Here is a 16,899-nt window from a genome sequence, read left to right as displayed (position 1 = left end):
AGTGGTAGGGGTAGCCAGCTACCCCCCTACCCCCACTAACTAGCTGAATGGGTGATTAACCCTCGTTACAATTTAATGGCTCGTCCTTTCAGCTTTGCCAAAAGTAATACCCCTAATAAATAGCTAAAGGTTTGTATCATTACAAAAAATACAAATTATCTAGGAATTTGTCATATTGCTTTTAAATTTGTCATTTTACCACGCTATTCAAACCTGAGTCTTTGAAAGTTATACTTCCCTCCTGAACCACCCTTCTGCCCCTAGTTTAAGATAAAAAAGGAAGTGTCTTTGACAGGAGAGTGGCCTTGACTTCTCATCAGCCATCGTTAACTTCCTTGTTAATGATTTCAACAACTATTCTAGCTCTACTGAAGATATGCCTTATTCTAAAGGATTTATATTTTAATAGCTAGGAAAAATACAATTCCCGTTTAGAATATATTTTTCTATAAGAATATTACAGAGATTCTTATCAGTTACACAAACTATGACTATGGTTATAAAGTAATTAGATCTTTAGTTTTTCTATAGGGCAGCCAATTATGAAACACCTTCCAAAATATTTACCATGTTTTTTTCATATATCTATTTTATAATCACTTTTACATGTATTACATCATGGTTGAGTGTAGGAGTAACAGGTTTCTATTGAAAGAAACTAATTTCACTTACAAAATTTAAAATGCTGTCATAGCCATAATACCAAGTAAACTTACATCCATAAATTTCAAGTTACTTAAAAGAAATATTATATAAAGTAGGATTGTTGAGATAACATTAGCCACCGGATTTAAGGTGTCAGAATATTTCTCTCAAGTACAGTGTATTTTTTATACTGATGAAACTAATGTAGTACTGTAAGTAGCCTCTTGTATATAGGGAGGAATTTGCATTTAGCAGCTTTTTTAACCTCTGTTCATATCTTCACATAATTTCTAGTGTTTTGTAATTACAGCTGAGTAGTCCAGATGTGGTACAAGATCTTCCCTATTCTTTGTTACCAGCATTGACTGATGGGTATTTCCACGATGTTGTGATTACGTCACGTTCCGGTAGAAAGGTAAGCATCACCTTAGAAATTCCTTTTAGGGTAAGGGTTAGATTATTTGGCATCAAGGTCTGAATCCCCTATACATGAACCACCTTTTGAGTTTGCTTTAGTTGGTAATTTTATTGTCAGCACAGGTTTTAAGGTGTTGCTTTGTACTTAAATTTACAGCTGATCCTTGGGTAATCATTTACGGGACAGAATTATTTTAATGGATTAAGTGATAAGTGGGTATCATTACGTAATAGTTTGTGTTTCATTTACTATTTTTTTTAAGCAAAACTGTAAATAGTTCCTGCTATACAGTGGTCTAATAACAACATCCTATTTATTGATAGCAGACAAACTGTATAGTAAATACAGTACAGAAATATGCGGTTTATTTTTTTTTTTTGTTATTTAAAAATTCTAAGTTTTTTTTTAGAAATTTAAGCTTTTACAAAACCTCCTACTACACTTATAAATCTGTTGTACACTCTTGAAAAACTTTAAGGCCAAAACTTTCTTGAAAAACTTTTAAAGCCAAAACTTACTTTTACTTTAGACATACTGTATCCTCACGTATACAGGGGAATGATTGGTGAATAGTGATATGGAAAGGGATTATTGTTACAATCCGGTAATTGGCTTGTGTGAAAAAACTTACATCTGAAATCATGTTATATTTTTTTTGTCTATTTTCTAGAGTATGTTTTTAATTGTTAATCAACCTCTTTTTTGCAGTTTGAGGTGCATAGTATTATATTGAAATCCAGCATGCCCGGTATAGACTGGAAAGACTTGTGTGGACTAGAAGACTCGGCTCTAGAGACTGTCTTGCATTATTTGTACTCTTGTAGTTTGCCTTCTGACCTCTCCCCTGCCACAGCTCAGAAGACCATTGCTGCTACTCGACACTTGAAAAGCTTTGAGGATTTCAGAAAGAAGTGTGATGTCTTTATCAAAAATTCTAATCTGAGAAACAGTAAGTGTTATGAGCAGTTAATCTAAAGATCTATAAGAATTGACAATTTTTTTTATTAAACTCGGTTTCTTTAATATTCTTAACATATCGACTAAAGGTTTAAATAGGCCAGAGACTCATGATGATTGCATATTAGTAAGGTAATGAGTTTTTTTATGGTATGGTGTTCCCTGTAGCTATTGGTCAGACATGCAGTCTTGGGATGCTTCTGCTCTCTGATATAGTTTGTTAGCTCGAGAGGAAATAACTTGCTATTATTATCTTTGTATTCTTCTCATTTGAGAAAAGGCTGGCATTTGATTGTAAGTTTGTATTTACAGGATCATTCATTGAATGTTAGTTCACTTAATTTGTATATTACAGTAAATAACATTTAGCTCTATTTATCATAGGCTTTATTGTGTTCTTTTTGAATTGTTTGGACTTGCCCACACTCTCACACACGCACCCTGGCAGAGGTAAATGTGCAAAATAGTCATGTCATAGAATTTTTACTCTTTGAAAAACAAGCTAGGAGTGAGTTTTGAATGTGTGCACCAGAAGGATATTTCTATTTGGTGATGCTTTTTAAATACTGCCAACTCCTATTTTACAGGAACTGAAGATGACTAAAAATCTTTAGAATTGTGTATCTGAATTATGATATGAAGATAGGATATATTTTGTTTTAATTTAGTTTTGTATTTAACTTGCAGGACTAGTATGTTTGATGCAAGAAGTTCATGATTGTGTGGAAGGAATGGCTCAGCTTTTCAATCCTGGTGATGCGTCTGGTACAAGTCCCTCTGGGACGAGTCCTTCTCATCTTATCTCTGTTCTTAAGGCAGCGCTCAGACAAATGGCCATTGGTAAGTATTTGAGTAATTGATGTAGACCAGATTTTCATTGTTGTTCCCATTGTAATGGCACCTCCTTATCTCAAATCTTTGAAAGTCATCCATATCCATATGATTTTTAGACTGTTTGGGGGAATATTACTCATGGTTAGTAGCTTCTTTTACTAAATGGTTACAATTAAAGCATTGAGTAGATGTTGAAATTCTTTTAATCCCCCAAAATCATTATCATATCATATATACAGTTACTCTAAAGAGTTTAACCTCTTCTGGGCTGTAGGCATTAATGGAAGGGTTGTTGCTGTGTCTCCTAGTAGCACTCACTTTTATGCCATCTTATTGATCTTAGTTCCACCTGTATTCTTCCATCTATGTTATGCATAATAAGATGATTCTAGAGGATTGAATTAAAAAGAAAAAAAAAGTGATCTAGAAAATTTTGTTTTTCCTTAAATAGGCGTAGTCAAGGTCATTGAATTGAGCCAAGAATTTGAACATTGTGGGCGCAGACTAACCCAAGAAGAACAACATGAAGTTATGCGCTACACTCGTTCCAGACTCCCACCTATCTTGGCAACTGTTGTCAGGCTTCTTGCTAATGTCCGAGCATCTCTGGCTGCTCTTAACCACCATACTAGACAACAACTTTCTCAACAACTTGTACCAGAGGTTTGTACCTATAAGTTCAGTTACATTTCGTAACCCATACATAATACAGTCTTCACATGTCTGAATATGTCAAAATGTGTGTGCAGTATTCTTATGTCATATAGACAGAAGATGTAGAGTAGCTTATATGAATTATTCACACATGCATACAGAAATACCTCTAGATACAAAATTAACTTATGGAGTGGCTTTTGTGTTATGATATTTTATAATGAGAGTAGTTTTACTTGTAAATTGCCTAAGTCATTCCAAGCCCTACAAAAACACCACATTAAGTTTTATAATAAATCTATAACTTGAATGAAATACAGCTAAATCTATTTGAATCATTCAATATACCTAACCTAACTGTTAATACAGTGATGCCTCAGGATACGAAAGTAATCCGTTCAGGATGCGGTTTCGTATCCTGATATTTTCGTATCCTGAGTCGCGTTTTACATGTGAATAGCCTAATCCGTTCCAAGCCTTACAAAAAGTCACCTTTTCTTTCATAAACACGCTAAACTGTAGTAATAAACATGCAATGCAGCCATTTCTATCATTCAATAATTAACACAACCGTTAAAAACAGCCTAATCCATTCCAGAAACCACTATGAGATTATTCAATAATGTAGTTATAGCCAAGTTATCCCCCCCAAGCCCAAAGAAAACGGTCCGTTTTCTTTACTACTGTACTGTATAAAAGTTGCGGTACTGTATGTACGTAAAGCATTTAGATCAGTGAAGGTGTATTGTTACCTGTACGTACACCTAAATTAAGGATTGATACCTGTACACTCTGAAAAAAAGGTTACAGTTAATTAGTGTAACAAAAAAGTTGAAACTTACCTTTTGATTGAGACGATGTCCGATAGCGAAGTCGCGGCAGAGGAGGATGGCATAAGGCAGAAAACGTAACAAGTGACAGACTACGTACAGTAATTTACACACTTAACACATTAACACTTAAACTTTACGAAATAAAAAAATGGCAGAAATAATTAACACTTAACATTACATATGGAAAACTATAAGATGAAAGAAAAAATTACTTTAACACTTAACGGTAACATAAAACTTAAAATTGAATTTTTTTTTTTTGCTTTTTTATAACTTTACGTTTTTCATATTTTCTAAATCTCTTCTACTTCTTCATCACTTTCTTTTTTCTGTTTCTTTTCTTTACTTTCACCTTCTACTTCTTCATCACTTTCTTTATTCTGTTTCTTTTCTTTACTTTCACCTTCTAATTCTTCATCCCTTCCTCTTTTCTGTTTCTTTTCTTCACTTTCACCTTCGTCTTGGCCTACTAATACCGCTGGCCTCTTTAATAAGAAACTATCCATTGAAGCTTGTTTCTGCCTACTTTTCAACACATTTCTAAAATGCGTTAGGCAAACGTCATTGCAGTGTTGAAGCGCACGGTTGGTATAAACTTTTTCTGGATGTTCCTTTTCGACGTAGTCTGCCATTTTATGGAAACATGCAAGAATTTCCTTGATGTCTGCCGTTTTCAAAGGTGCAACATCCTCCTCATCACCGCTAGAGAACTGCTCTTGAACATCACTCACTTGCATCGTCTCCAACTCCTTCAGGTCGTCCGTCGTCAACTCCTCGTGGTGCTCCTCGATAAGTTCATCTATATCCTCCGCGCTAACTTCCAGCCCTATGGACGTATCAAGATGTACGATGTCAGCCACCTCAGACTGCTGAATTGGTTCAGGATCGTCAACGATCTCGGCTTCGCCTCCAGGCTTCCCGAACCCCTCGAAGTCTCGTGCAGAGACAGCATCAGGCCACAGCTTCCTCCAAGATGAGTTTAGGGTACGCCTCGAAACTTCCTGCCAAGCGAGATCGATGAGTTTGAGGCATATCACGATGTTAAAGTGATCTTTCCAAAATTCACGCAGAGTGAGGTTTGTACTTTCTGTGACTTGGAAACATCTCTTGAAGAGATGCTTCGTGTACAATTTTTTTAAATTAGAAATAACTTGCTGGTCCATGGGCTGGAGGAGAGGGGTGGTGTTAGGCGGTAGATACAGGACCTTTATGAAGGAATACTCGGCCAGAAGATATTCCTCGAGGCCAGGAGGGTGAGCTGGAGCATTGTCCAACACCAGCAGACATTTCATAGGGAGGCGCTTTTCTTCCAAATATTTTCGGACAGTCGGACCGAAGCAGACATTCACCCAATCAATGAACAGTTGCCTCGTTACCCAGGCTTTTGCATTCGCCTTCCACATCACGGGAAGGTTCTCCTTGATGACTTTGTGGGCGTTGAAGGCTCGGGGATTTTCTGAATGGTACACCAGCAGGGGCTTTATCTTGCAGTCCCCACTGGCGTTTGCACAAAAAGCAAGGGTAAGCCTGTCCTTCATAGGCTTATGTCCGGGTAGCCTCTTCTCCTCCGCCGTGATGAATGTCCGACGAGGCATTTTCTTCCAGAAAAGCCCAGTTTCGTCGCAATTGAAAACTTGCTGCGAACTGTAGCCTTCCTGCAGAGTCAACTCGTCGAACGTTTTAACAAAGGCTTCGGCGGCCTTCGTGTCCGAGCTGGCTGCCTCCCCATGCCGTACCACTGAATGGATGCCAGTCCTTTTCTTGAACTTCTCGAACCACCCACGAGAAGCCTTGAACTCTGGGGGTTCCTACTGGAATGTTCCTTCTCCTGCTCCTTCTTCGGCCTGAGCACGCACGAGATCACCGAAAATGGCGGAGGCCTTCTGGCAAATTGTAGTCTCAGTGATGGTGTCTCCTGAGATCTCTTTGTCCTTGATCCACACAAGAAGCAGCCTCTCCATCTCGTCATGCACGTGGGTTCTCTTGTTGGAGAAAATAGTGACGCCCTTAGAAGGTGTCGCTGCTTTTATGGCCGCCTTCTGCTTCAGGATGGTGCCTATCGTAGATGGATTCCGGCCATACTCCTTGGCGATTGCACTTGGACGCATGCCAGACTCGTACTTTTTAACGATTTCAAGTTTCGTCTCCATCGAGAGCATCGTCTTCTTCTTCTTTCCTTCGGCAACATTCTTGGGACCCATGGCTACAGTAATATGTAATATAATACACTACGTAACGTTATATACAGTCTATGTATAGTAAACACTAATACAGTACAGAGCACAGTAACGAATGTTTATTAACGATAACACGTGGCGTACGAATGTACTGTATATTAACACTAAGTCAAACAAGCGAAAGCACACATTGTCTGTTAACGATACCGCGGTCGGAACGAAAAGAGAGAGAGAGAGATGAACGCCCGTGCGTAGGCAAGCTGGGATAGTTGCCGACCAATAGGAAAGCAGGATCATATGGCGTCAGCTAGCGTCTGAGTAGGGAGATAACCAATGGGTGAGCGGGAGGCTGTAAGTGAGTCTACCCAAGTTCAAAGTCAGGCGGCGCGCGCTTTTTAAAATTACTCTCGGCGAAGAGTTGGGATCTCGTAAGGTTTTCGTATCCTGAAATTTTATCCGTATCCTGGGGCATAAAAATCTTCGAATCATTTTTCGCATCCTGAATTTTTCGTAAGCAGAAACTTTCGTATCCAGAGGTATCACTGTACATGTAAATGAAGTAGTTATTATAACATAACATTATAGATGGAAAATAATACTGTACAATGCTTAGAGTACTGTACAATTCTTTGCATACAGTATACGAAATATGCAGTACCGTACGTACTGTAGGTTATTAATGTTACCCTTACTGTAGAGAGGTATGCTTTCTTTCATGCATAACTAAACCCATTTTCTTCAACTCAAGCATATCTTTAACTGTAGCTAATTTATTGTTCAGTAATACAATTAATATTCATTGGTGATACATCAGTAAATAACCTACCTGTTTTTTTTTTAAACCATTCAGTAAATAGTTTAACTCAATTATTTACCAAAATGAAGGAAAAATGTATGGCTAATGTTTTGATATGTGTAGTAGCGTTGTACAGTACTGTTCATTGTGTTTTTTTATTTAAAAATATACTTATTGATATAGAATTGATTGTAAATAAATAATCATGACATTAAAAGGGAAAAAAATGTTATGATGTTATTTATTTACCGAAATGGAAGAAAAATATATCGCTAATGTGTTTCATATGCATAGTAGCATTGAGCAATCTTATATACAATACAGTTCTGATCATTGTGTTTTTTAATTTAAAACTGTACTTATTGATATAGAATTAATTGTTAATAAATAATCATGACACTCCCGTTACAGTCAGTTACCTCTTTAAGGTTAGACTTGATGTCAATCTCGATCATTTTTTCTTATTTTGATATTGAATGTCACACTGTACACCTTATGAAAATCGTAATATTATAAATATACTTGTTACACTAATCATATCTTATTTTTTATTTATCAGTTTTTTATTGCATAAAAGAGCTGGAGAAGTTGTACCTCTTAATACTGTATTGGGCTTTAAGTTTTTTAACGTTTTGAAAATTCAGAGAAAGGGAATAGCAGAATGTGGGCATTGTAAATATGGTAGAAATTAAGTGGCTTTATTTGTTTGATAATTCTTTGCTGTTTGTACCTTGTTGTTGTAATGCAATATGATTAGATGCTTTTAAAGCTTAGTAACTTGGGAAAAATTTGTGCATTTATTACTCAATTTCGGCTTCGCAGATAAGCTCGGTGCTTCAGACTCTTTGTGTTGATGTTGGATCTCTAAGAACAAGCTTGGAGCTGATCATCCAGTCTTCTTCAACTTCACTGGAGTCTGCACATTCACCAACTCATCTCTTAGCTAAATCTTTGCGAAATGTAAGTACAGTTTAATTGGCGATGATTGACTTAATAAGTTTTCCATAGTTATTGATAATTATTTGAATTTAGTTTTAATGTGTTTATTTACAAGAGTATGCTGTGAAATTTGATACTTTGTTCGCAGGGTAATCTTAGTGTCTGTCATCTTATTTTGTTTTTTAATGTATGTGGCAGTTACAGTATTACTTGCTTAAATATACTGTGCCTGTTTATACATTCAGATCTAGAGTATGCTGATGATGCTGTCCTTGTTAGCAGAACACCACAGGATTTGCAATGCTTGCTTACCAGAATGTATGAAACATCACAGGAGGTTGGGCTGAAGATAAATAGAAGAAAGACAGAGATGATAAGAATGGAGTATGCAATGGAAGAGGAAATATTATTGGAAAGAGAAAGGATTAGTGAGGTAGAACTATTTAATTATTTAGGAACTATGAATCTCCAATAAAGGGTCTTTAGAATTAGAGTTTAGTGAAAGATTGACAAATGCAAATGAGACAATGGCTAGTTTAAGTAAAATTTGGAAATCAATTTGCCTGAAATTACATATAAAAATCAGGCTATATATCAATTTAGTGAGATCGGTGTTACTCTTTGGACATGAGTCATGGTATGACAATAAAACAATCTCCAATAGATTTAGTAGATTTGAGAACAAAGCCCTCAGAAGGGTATTGGTAGTTGAATGGCAGGACAGGGTTAGAGATGAAACTATAAGAGAGATTACTCGAGTGCCATATGTGGATGAAATCATGATAGGGGTAGATGGAGATGGTTTGGGTATGCTTTTTGCACTCCTAAGAGAGATTAGTTTACCAAATGTTCAGCTGGGCTCCACAAGACACTAGAAGAGTTGGAAGACCCAGGCCTACATGGCCTAGGACCATGAAGCGCAAAGTAGGAGATGATTAATGGAGAAGTATTGAATTAAAAGCTCAAGATAAAGAGACTACTGGGGAAATCTAGCAGGAGCACTGGTGAAATCTAGTAGGGGCCCTTTGTGTCAATAGGCGTAGGAGGAGATGATGATGATGTTTATACTGTACATGCTACTAAATATAATCTATTTGCTCAAGGATTTACATCTTCGAGAACTCCAGAAGTTACGGATTTTACAAGAGAATCTGACCTCGTTCCTGAACTCGCTTGTCCATAAAAAGGAACAGTTTGAAGAGATGGGAGGTGGAGCACGAATACGAGGTGTTGCCAGAATCATTGAGCATTTCACAGAAGAGTTACCTGTTTTGACCTTGCGGCTAGAGGAAGCTGCTGCAGCATTAGAAGACATGCTGGAGTGGTCAGAATTTAAATTTGTCTTTAAGGGGGCAACTTCAAAAGTGGTAAGTTTAACTGTAATTTTGTAAAGATTTATATACAGTATATAGTTGTCCCTTATAATTTCCAAGGATTACTTAACAAGGATATACATTAATGTCAGAAACCTATGTAACTATTCTAGACCTTATACTTCATTTCCTTGTATAACTAAAGAAAAAAAAACCTTCGTGTGCATTTAGAAACATTGTTATTGGTACCAAAGCTATAAAAAGGTTAAAACTAGTGCATTGTAGTTATTGTAAGGTATGTGTTGGTATTTGATGGAAATACTATACCTGATCCCAAATTGGTACAAGAAAAACTTATGAATACATTACCTAAGATTATTATTTAAAGAAATTTGCTGTAATCACAAACAATCAGATTTATGAATCTTAAACTTGTAATTAATCTGGGAGAACTGGGCATTTCCCAATAACGTAAGAAGAATGGAAATTTAAAGAAAAACACCATAGATCAATATGCTGTATTTTGTATGTAAGTACCTTATTTAATTTTTTAAGCATCTATTATTACAATAAGCTTAACAAGATGTTTAACAAAAAGTGTCAATCTCATTGCATTGCTATGCTAGATATCATAGGGAGGTTCAATAATATTTTTTTTACAGTTTCATTAGAAGCCTTTTTGATGTTTGTTTAGGGTAGCATTATTGAACGTTTGGTGGAGCACCGCGGAGTGGTTGAAGCGCTGGTTGTTGAGCTTGTAGAACGTGTTAGTCACCCGGCTTTTACTACATCACTTCAGCATCTTGGGCTATTGGCTCCTTCTCAGCACCCTTCATCGGGGGATTCTATATCTCCGGATGATGTTAAGGGACAGGGTATGTTGGCAATCTTTAATTGTTTCAACTCAAACCCATCACTTGAATATGGCTTATGTGTGCATTTATACCACTTTGCTACAATTGTATGTGTATATTTCTCTAATTCTCATAGAGGTTGTCCATCTAACTCCTGAATGTTTCCATAGTACTCCATTATTTGGTCCCTTTCATATTGCCAGTGTCAGGAGCTCAGTACATTTCTTGTCAAAGTTGTTTTTCATGCTATGTTAAAGTAATTGGTTTTTATTTATATGTAAGTTATTAAAAAAATTTAGTTGTAAAACTCATTACTTAAAAAAAATGTTCTCCCCTGATCCCATGTATTTGTTAAAGCTGAATTAATCTACTCTACAGTATAGAAAGAGTAACTCCGTTAAAAAACATTACTAATGGGGAATGTATACATATGTCTCATCTTAAATGAGAAGCCTGGTCTTTATCTTTTCTTATTATATAGTAGAACGGCATATATGAAATAAATTTTCAGAATTTATGTGATGCATGAGTAGGCTGTGTTAATGTAATGGATTTGTATACTACATGAGAAAAATATTATAGAATTAGTTTCATGTAGATAAGACTTACAGTAATGAGTATTCTTTATCATTCTATAATTTTGTTGTAGAACTGGATAAGTTTAGCATATGGTTAAAATCTAGCATTCAGCAGAATTTTTACTCTAGCTCTCAAGAAAGTTTGAAAATTTCAAGTTGATTGAGGAACTCAGACTGTACTGTAGTTCTTGGGGTAAATTGATTTGGTCAAATAAACATCCTTCAATGTAGTTTGGGCAAGTGACAGAGCTTTTAAAGGCTGATATTGTATCAATATTGACATGACATATAGATTCTTTGTTCCAATATGAAATACAAACCATCGTCCTTTAAATAAGGGTATGTTTTCAGCACGAGCTGTATGGCTGTTGAAATTGTTTAATGAGGTTGTTAAATGACAAGCGTTGAGTGCAGGCTTGCACGCTGAATCATCATTTCATTTTCTTTTAATTACAGGAAGGAAATGCTCGCTTCTGATTTTGATTGCAGCGGATGTGAGGCAAGAGATAGTGTACATTTTAGTCAGGGAAAGATTGGACATTGCAACCAGTTTATTATTAAACTGGCTGTAGATCCACACTTTCTGTGCATTTTATAGGGTTCATGATTGTTCGTAATCATCCGTGTGTGCCAAGTACAGGTCACAACCTCCTGTGCAGTGGCAGGCTTCTGACCTGAGGGGGAAAAAAGAAACCTAACCCTTAATTAGTGTCTGTCTTGGCAACGCTTAAGAAAACACTGAAGATACTGTATTTCTCTTTTTCATCACCTCAGGGGATGTGTCTACTTCTACTGCCCCTGTGCATACCCCCCTGATTTGGTTCCTTGGGAGTACGGTATGCATCATGCGCAAGTTCCCTGCCAATACTTTTCAGGTGCTTTAGGTGTGTGGTTGATAGATCTTTACCTCTCTCAGTGCAGACTACTGATGTTGAGTTTAACCTAAGGAAGTCATGGGTTCTTTAGGTCTTTCAGGTAGGCCTTCCATGACTTTGTTGAGGGAGCTGAGGACTAAGGCTAAGTCCCAGTGTCTCCTGAGGTACGGTAGTGGTTAAAAGTATGGAACTGCCCCCCAGTACCAGTGACCTCGGTGGAGTCCCCTGTGGTAATCCCCCCTAAGCCCTAGAGGACAGTTGTGGCTCGTAGATTGACACCTGTGCCATTAGAATACCGGTGTTGAGCTTGAGTTTGGGTGTAAGTCTACCTCGGGGCTGAAAATACATGTTTTCCCGTGCTTAGGGGTTAACCCATCACCTCTGACTCAGTTACCCTGTTCATCTCAGACCTGGTTACCCCGTTGTTAGCCACCCTTTTCCTTGTGCCATCTGTCATTTATGGCCCCTGCTCCCTCAGTGCCTGTGACACCACTTGCTGGAATGTCATGGGTCATCCCTCTCCCCTAGACTGTTCCTGTGTTGTGGTTTTTATTTGAGCAACTAGTGTGGTCTCCCCCCCCCCCCCTGTGGGAATCGTCCTCATTGCTGGTGACTCAGACAAAGAAGTCTGGGAAGGACAGCCATAGTTGTGAGGAAAGGGCTCTTTTCAACACTCTTAACACTCTTTTGGGGAATAGGGGTGGATGGGGCCCGTGCAGCTCCCACGGAACTATGGTTCCGTAATCACGCCCACCTGGGGCTGGTGATCGGAACACCTCTGATAAGGTCTATAGACAGAGATCTTACTCTCTAGTCTGTCTTTTTGCTAGCCTTAACATTTGTAAAAAAGGTAGGTGAATTGCATTGTTAGTCTGATTTAGTCACCTACACTGAGGGATGAAAGGAGGTCTCCTTTAGTTTTGTGCCAGAGTTTGGGGCTAAAATGCAGAACCCATCAGCATATGACCTTAGGTTTGAGATATAATATATCCCCTCTACATAAAGCATTGGGTAGTAATTGAGAGGAGATGCTATCAGAAGAGGACCCGACACACCAAGCCTGAGTGTCCGTGACTCTTCCTCAGTACTGGCAGGACCAAAAAAGAAGTGGTCAGAAACACAATCTCTCTCTGGCTTTGTGAGATAATCCTTATAGAGTATGCCTTGACTGCAGAGAGAGTAGAGGTTCCACCTAAGACTAGAGCTCGCAAAGTCAGGGGTATAGGCCCACATTAGCCTTCAAGGGAAACCTATCAGTTGCCCAGGTGATTAAGGCTGGGGTTTGGAAGCATAAGACCACCTTCACAGTCTCTTATAAATGGGAGCATAACCCACAAGGATAACTGGTAAGTTCCTCCACAGTATATTCCACCGAAGCAGATACCCCTTGGTAAATTTCACCATGGAATTTTTCACCTTGTTAAATTCCACCACAATATAATTATCCTACATTAAATTCCGTTTATATATTACATTGTAATATATTTAGTTATATTGAAATATTGCATTTATATACATCATAATATATCAAAGTAATAAATTATAGTTTTATATAAAGAGGGTGATGAATGCAAGAGTTGATTGGAGAAGTTCAAGAGGAAGAACAAGGTCTGGATGGATGGATAGAGTGAAGATTGCTCTAGGTGATGGAAGAATAGATGTGAGAGAGACAAAAGAGTGGGCTAAAAATAGGAATGAATGGCGAGCTTTTGTGACGCAGTTCTGATAGGCCCTGCCGCTTTCTCTGGTCACCTTGGTGACAGCTGAGGTAGTGGCAATAGGAAATTTAGAATATTAGTCTTCATTTGTGGTGGATAACAGGGGAGGGTGGGCTGTGGTACCATAGTAGTACCAACCAAACTTGGCTGAATCCCTCGTCAGGCTGAAAGGAACAAAGAGAAGAAAAGTCCTCTTGTTTTTTTTTGTTTTGTTTTTTTGTCAGCTACTGGCTAAAATTGGGGGAAGTTCCTTGGTACATTTACACTATATATTGTATCATGATATATTTATATTAGTATATTACATAAATGTTGAAATATCAATAAACCAGCAATAATCAGAAAACAACAGTTAAACAAGCTTTAAGAAGCAACTACATGATTTTCTAACAGATATAAATAAGTTCATAAACAAGCAATAATTGGATACCAATAGCTTAAGGAGCCTTATCAAGCAACTATAAGATTTTCGGACAGAAATAGATAAGTCCTTAAACCAGTAATAATTAAATGATAATAGTTTAACAAGCCTTAACAAGCAACTGCGAGATTTTCTAGCAGAGTACAAGCATTTAAAACTGCTGGATTGCTATGCAGTAACTTACAGTTGACCTTACTACTAAGTTTCAACTTAAAAGCCTTAGACCATGGCTTCCGCATTATCACAATGAAGAACAAATGTAAACTGTGCATTGAAGAAAATCACATTTATGAAAAGCACACAATGCCACAAAAACAATCTTAATGGCTTTGTTAGTGTTTTTCTAAAGGTTGCAGAGCTGGAGTGCGTTTATTTTACAGCAGGATGACTATGCTTTGATGGACTTGCCAAGATTGAACAACTTTACATTCAGATCTTCCTGGACAGTTCCATCATGTTTGTAATACTAGGCAGGCAGTTAATTCTAATACTTAGGCCTTCTCCATCATGAGGCTCAATACTACACAGTATTCTAGAAGTTTTATTCCATCTGTGACTAAGTTGTGGAATGATTTTCCTAATTGGGTAGTTGAATCAGTAGAACTTCAAAAGTTCAAACTTGCAGCAAATGTTTTTATGTTGAAGAGGCTGACATAAGTCTTTTTATAGTTTACATATAACATATTTGTTTTGATATTACTGTTTTTAGAATAATTTTTTGTTAATTTTTTCTCATCGCTTTTTTATTTCCTGATTTCCTTTCCTCACCGGGCTATTTTTCCCTGTTGAAGCCCTTGGGCTTATAGCATCTTGCTTTTCCAACTGTGGTTGTAGATGATGATAATAATAATAATAATAATAATAATAATGATGATAATGATGATGATGATGATAGGGTTTCACAATGCTTTACATTCATAAATAATGTCTATGTACCAAAATTTGGTAGGAATAAACTAAACAAAAATTGCTCACGTTCAACGTGGAGATCCAATAAGAAAGATAAAAAGACCTATCAAATTATTGAGGCACAATTGAAAAAGAAAGTTCAAGATTTTGAAGAGGGAAACCCACTGCTATTTTTAAGTAGCTTGTACATAATTTGTCTGAATTGAAATGTTCATATTACAAATAAATTGTATTAATCTCAATACTTTATAATGGTTGTGTATACCTATTTTTTTATCTTATTGCCAGAGACAAAATTTACATTTTACATTTTTCTGTCATTTCTATATTTTATGTAAAATGTGGTTGAAGCTCTGTGGGGAAATTTACCATGGGGGAATTGTACTTTGGTGGAATTTAGCATAGTGGAAGCCTCCATGATGAAATTTAACTTTGTTGAAATTTATACCAACCAATTGATGATCATACTGGTACTGTATATTATTCTGGACTGATTATCCGTTTGGGGAAGGGTTTCTTCAATTGACCATCTACAATTCATCTTGAAAAGTTTAGGCCCTATCAGTCTTCTTCTTTATATGACAGACAGATAGGAGGTTGCAGGTACCATATTCTTTGCTTTTGTATGGGACCAGACAGACGGTCATTTCCAGGGAAGAAAAACAAAAGAAATTGGTTCCATGGCGACTTCTGACCCATCAAGCAATGAGTTTTCCTATTTAAAGGATGATGGTTTGTATTTTGCTTAGGAACAGTCACAAATTTTTAAATTAATTTATATTTTCCCTAACTACAAAATCACAATTTTTTTAAAGTAGTTTGTTTTTTCCTAGCTATGCAAACCTGAGTCCTTTAAAGTTAACATCCATCCTCAACCATTCCTTTCAGTCTTGAGCTGAAAGGTGAAAGTGAGGCTCTCCCAACAGGGGGCTGTTGCTACTTGCCTGCACTCAGCACCTGCCATTCAGCAAACTTGCTAAGGGATTTCAACGGTTGTCCAGCTTGCTTTGAAAACATCTCCCTATTTATAGGGTTTAATAGCTAGGAAGAATACGGATTTTTTTTAAATTTTGGTATTTTTACACTTGAAATTTATATACTCCATCTCCCTTTTCTTAGAGCAAGGAATAATTTTTGTGTTCCTTCTGTGTTGTTCATCTTTGAGAAAGTGCATATTTTACATATCCTCATGATGTCATGATATCCTCTTTTGAGTCAGTAATGGGATCCTTTGATTCTTAAAGATTAATTTAATGTACTCTATTTTTTTAAGGTGGCCCAAATGTGCTAAGTTCGGTGTCACTTCTGATTGGCTGAACATAAGGTTGTCCAAATTCATCAGTTTTCTATACACACAATTATATTATATATATACTCCTACAGAGTGAGTTGACAGGTGCTATTATGAGTGTGATATAAATACTCGCTAATTATTGTAAATGATAAGAACCTACATACTAACTTAGTGTGATTTTTAATCAGTTTTTCGAATAAACATCGAAGCATGGAACAATGTTCCAAATACAGAAATATCAATTTTGTTTACTTAGAGCACTAATTATATCATAATCATCACTAAAATAACTATCAAACTTTTATAGAAAATTTAAGAATTAAAATATTGATTCTTCTTTGTCTACATCTTTTCCCACTTCTATGTGGGGTCAGGTCGATGTTTCTGGTCGGCTTTCTCCATCTACCTCTGTCCTTTATGATGAGGAACATAAGAACATATAATAATAATAAAAAATTTGTGAGGTATGCGGGTGTTAAGTCTAGTGGAAGGAACAGCCACTACACTAACATTTGTCCTCCCGCGCCACAAAATCTGTTTCTACACACGTGCTTGAGTGCCTCAAAAGACGATGATTATTCTTCAAGTAACGATGAGGAAAATTTTAAGACCAGTGGCCGTCTTATGCCGGGCAGTAGGCTCACCATCCAGAACCGTAATATTATATTGAAGGCATTAAAATGT

General features: G+C 36.9%; 1 protein-coding gene across 3 annotated transcripts in view; it reads left to right on the top strand.

Annotated features, from left to right (window-relative positions):
- LOC137631063 (uncharacterized) overlaps window positions 1-16,899 on the top strand; it is a 307,769-nt gene that overhangs the window by 28,594 nt on the left and 262,276 nt on the right. For all 3 annotated transcript variants that reach the window (XR_011041845.1, XR_011041844.1, XM_068362666.1), the window contains exons 5-11: window positions 956-1,060; window positions 1,772-2,012; window positions 2,708-2,860; window positions 3,306-3,517; window positions 8,137-8,274; window positions 9,357-9,620; window positions 10,261-10,441. Coding sequence is in view for 1 of the 3 variants with exons in the window: in XM_068362666.1 (XP_068218767.1) it covers window positions 956-1,060; window positions 1,772-2,012; window positions 2,708-2,860; window positions 3,306-3,517; window positions 8,137-8,274; window positions 9,357-9,620; window positions 10,261-10,441 (1,294 nt within the window). In the remaining 2 variants the exon portion in view is untranslated. The remainder of the gene's footprint in view (window positions 1-955; window positions 1,061-1,771; window positions 2,013-2,707; window positions 2,861-3,305; window positions 3,518-8,136; window positions 8,275-9,356; window positions 9,621-10,260; window positions 10,442-16,899) is intronic.

Source organism: Palaemon carinicauda, chromosome 39 (genome assembly GCF_036898095.1).
Source record: "Palaemon carinicauda isolate YSFRI2023 chromosome 39, ASM3689809v2, whole genome shotgun sequence".
In the NCBI taxonomy this organism is placed as follows: Eukaryota; Metazoa; Arthropoda; class Malacostraca; order Decapoda; family Palaemonidae; genus Palaemon; species Palaemon carinicauda.
This window is presented reverse-complemented; position numbering and strand designations above follow the sequence as displayed.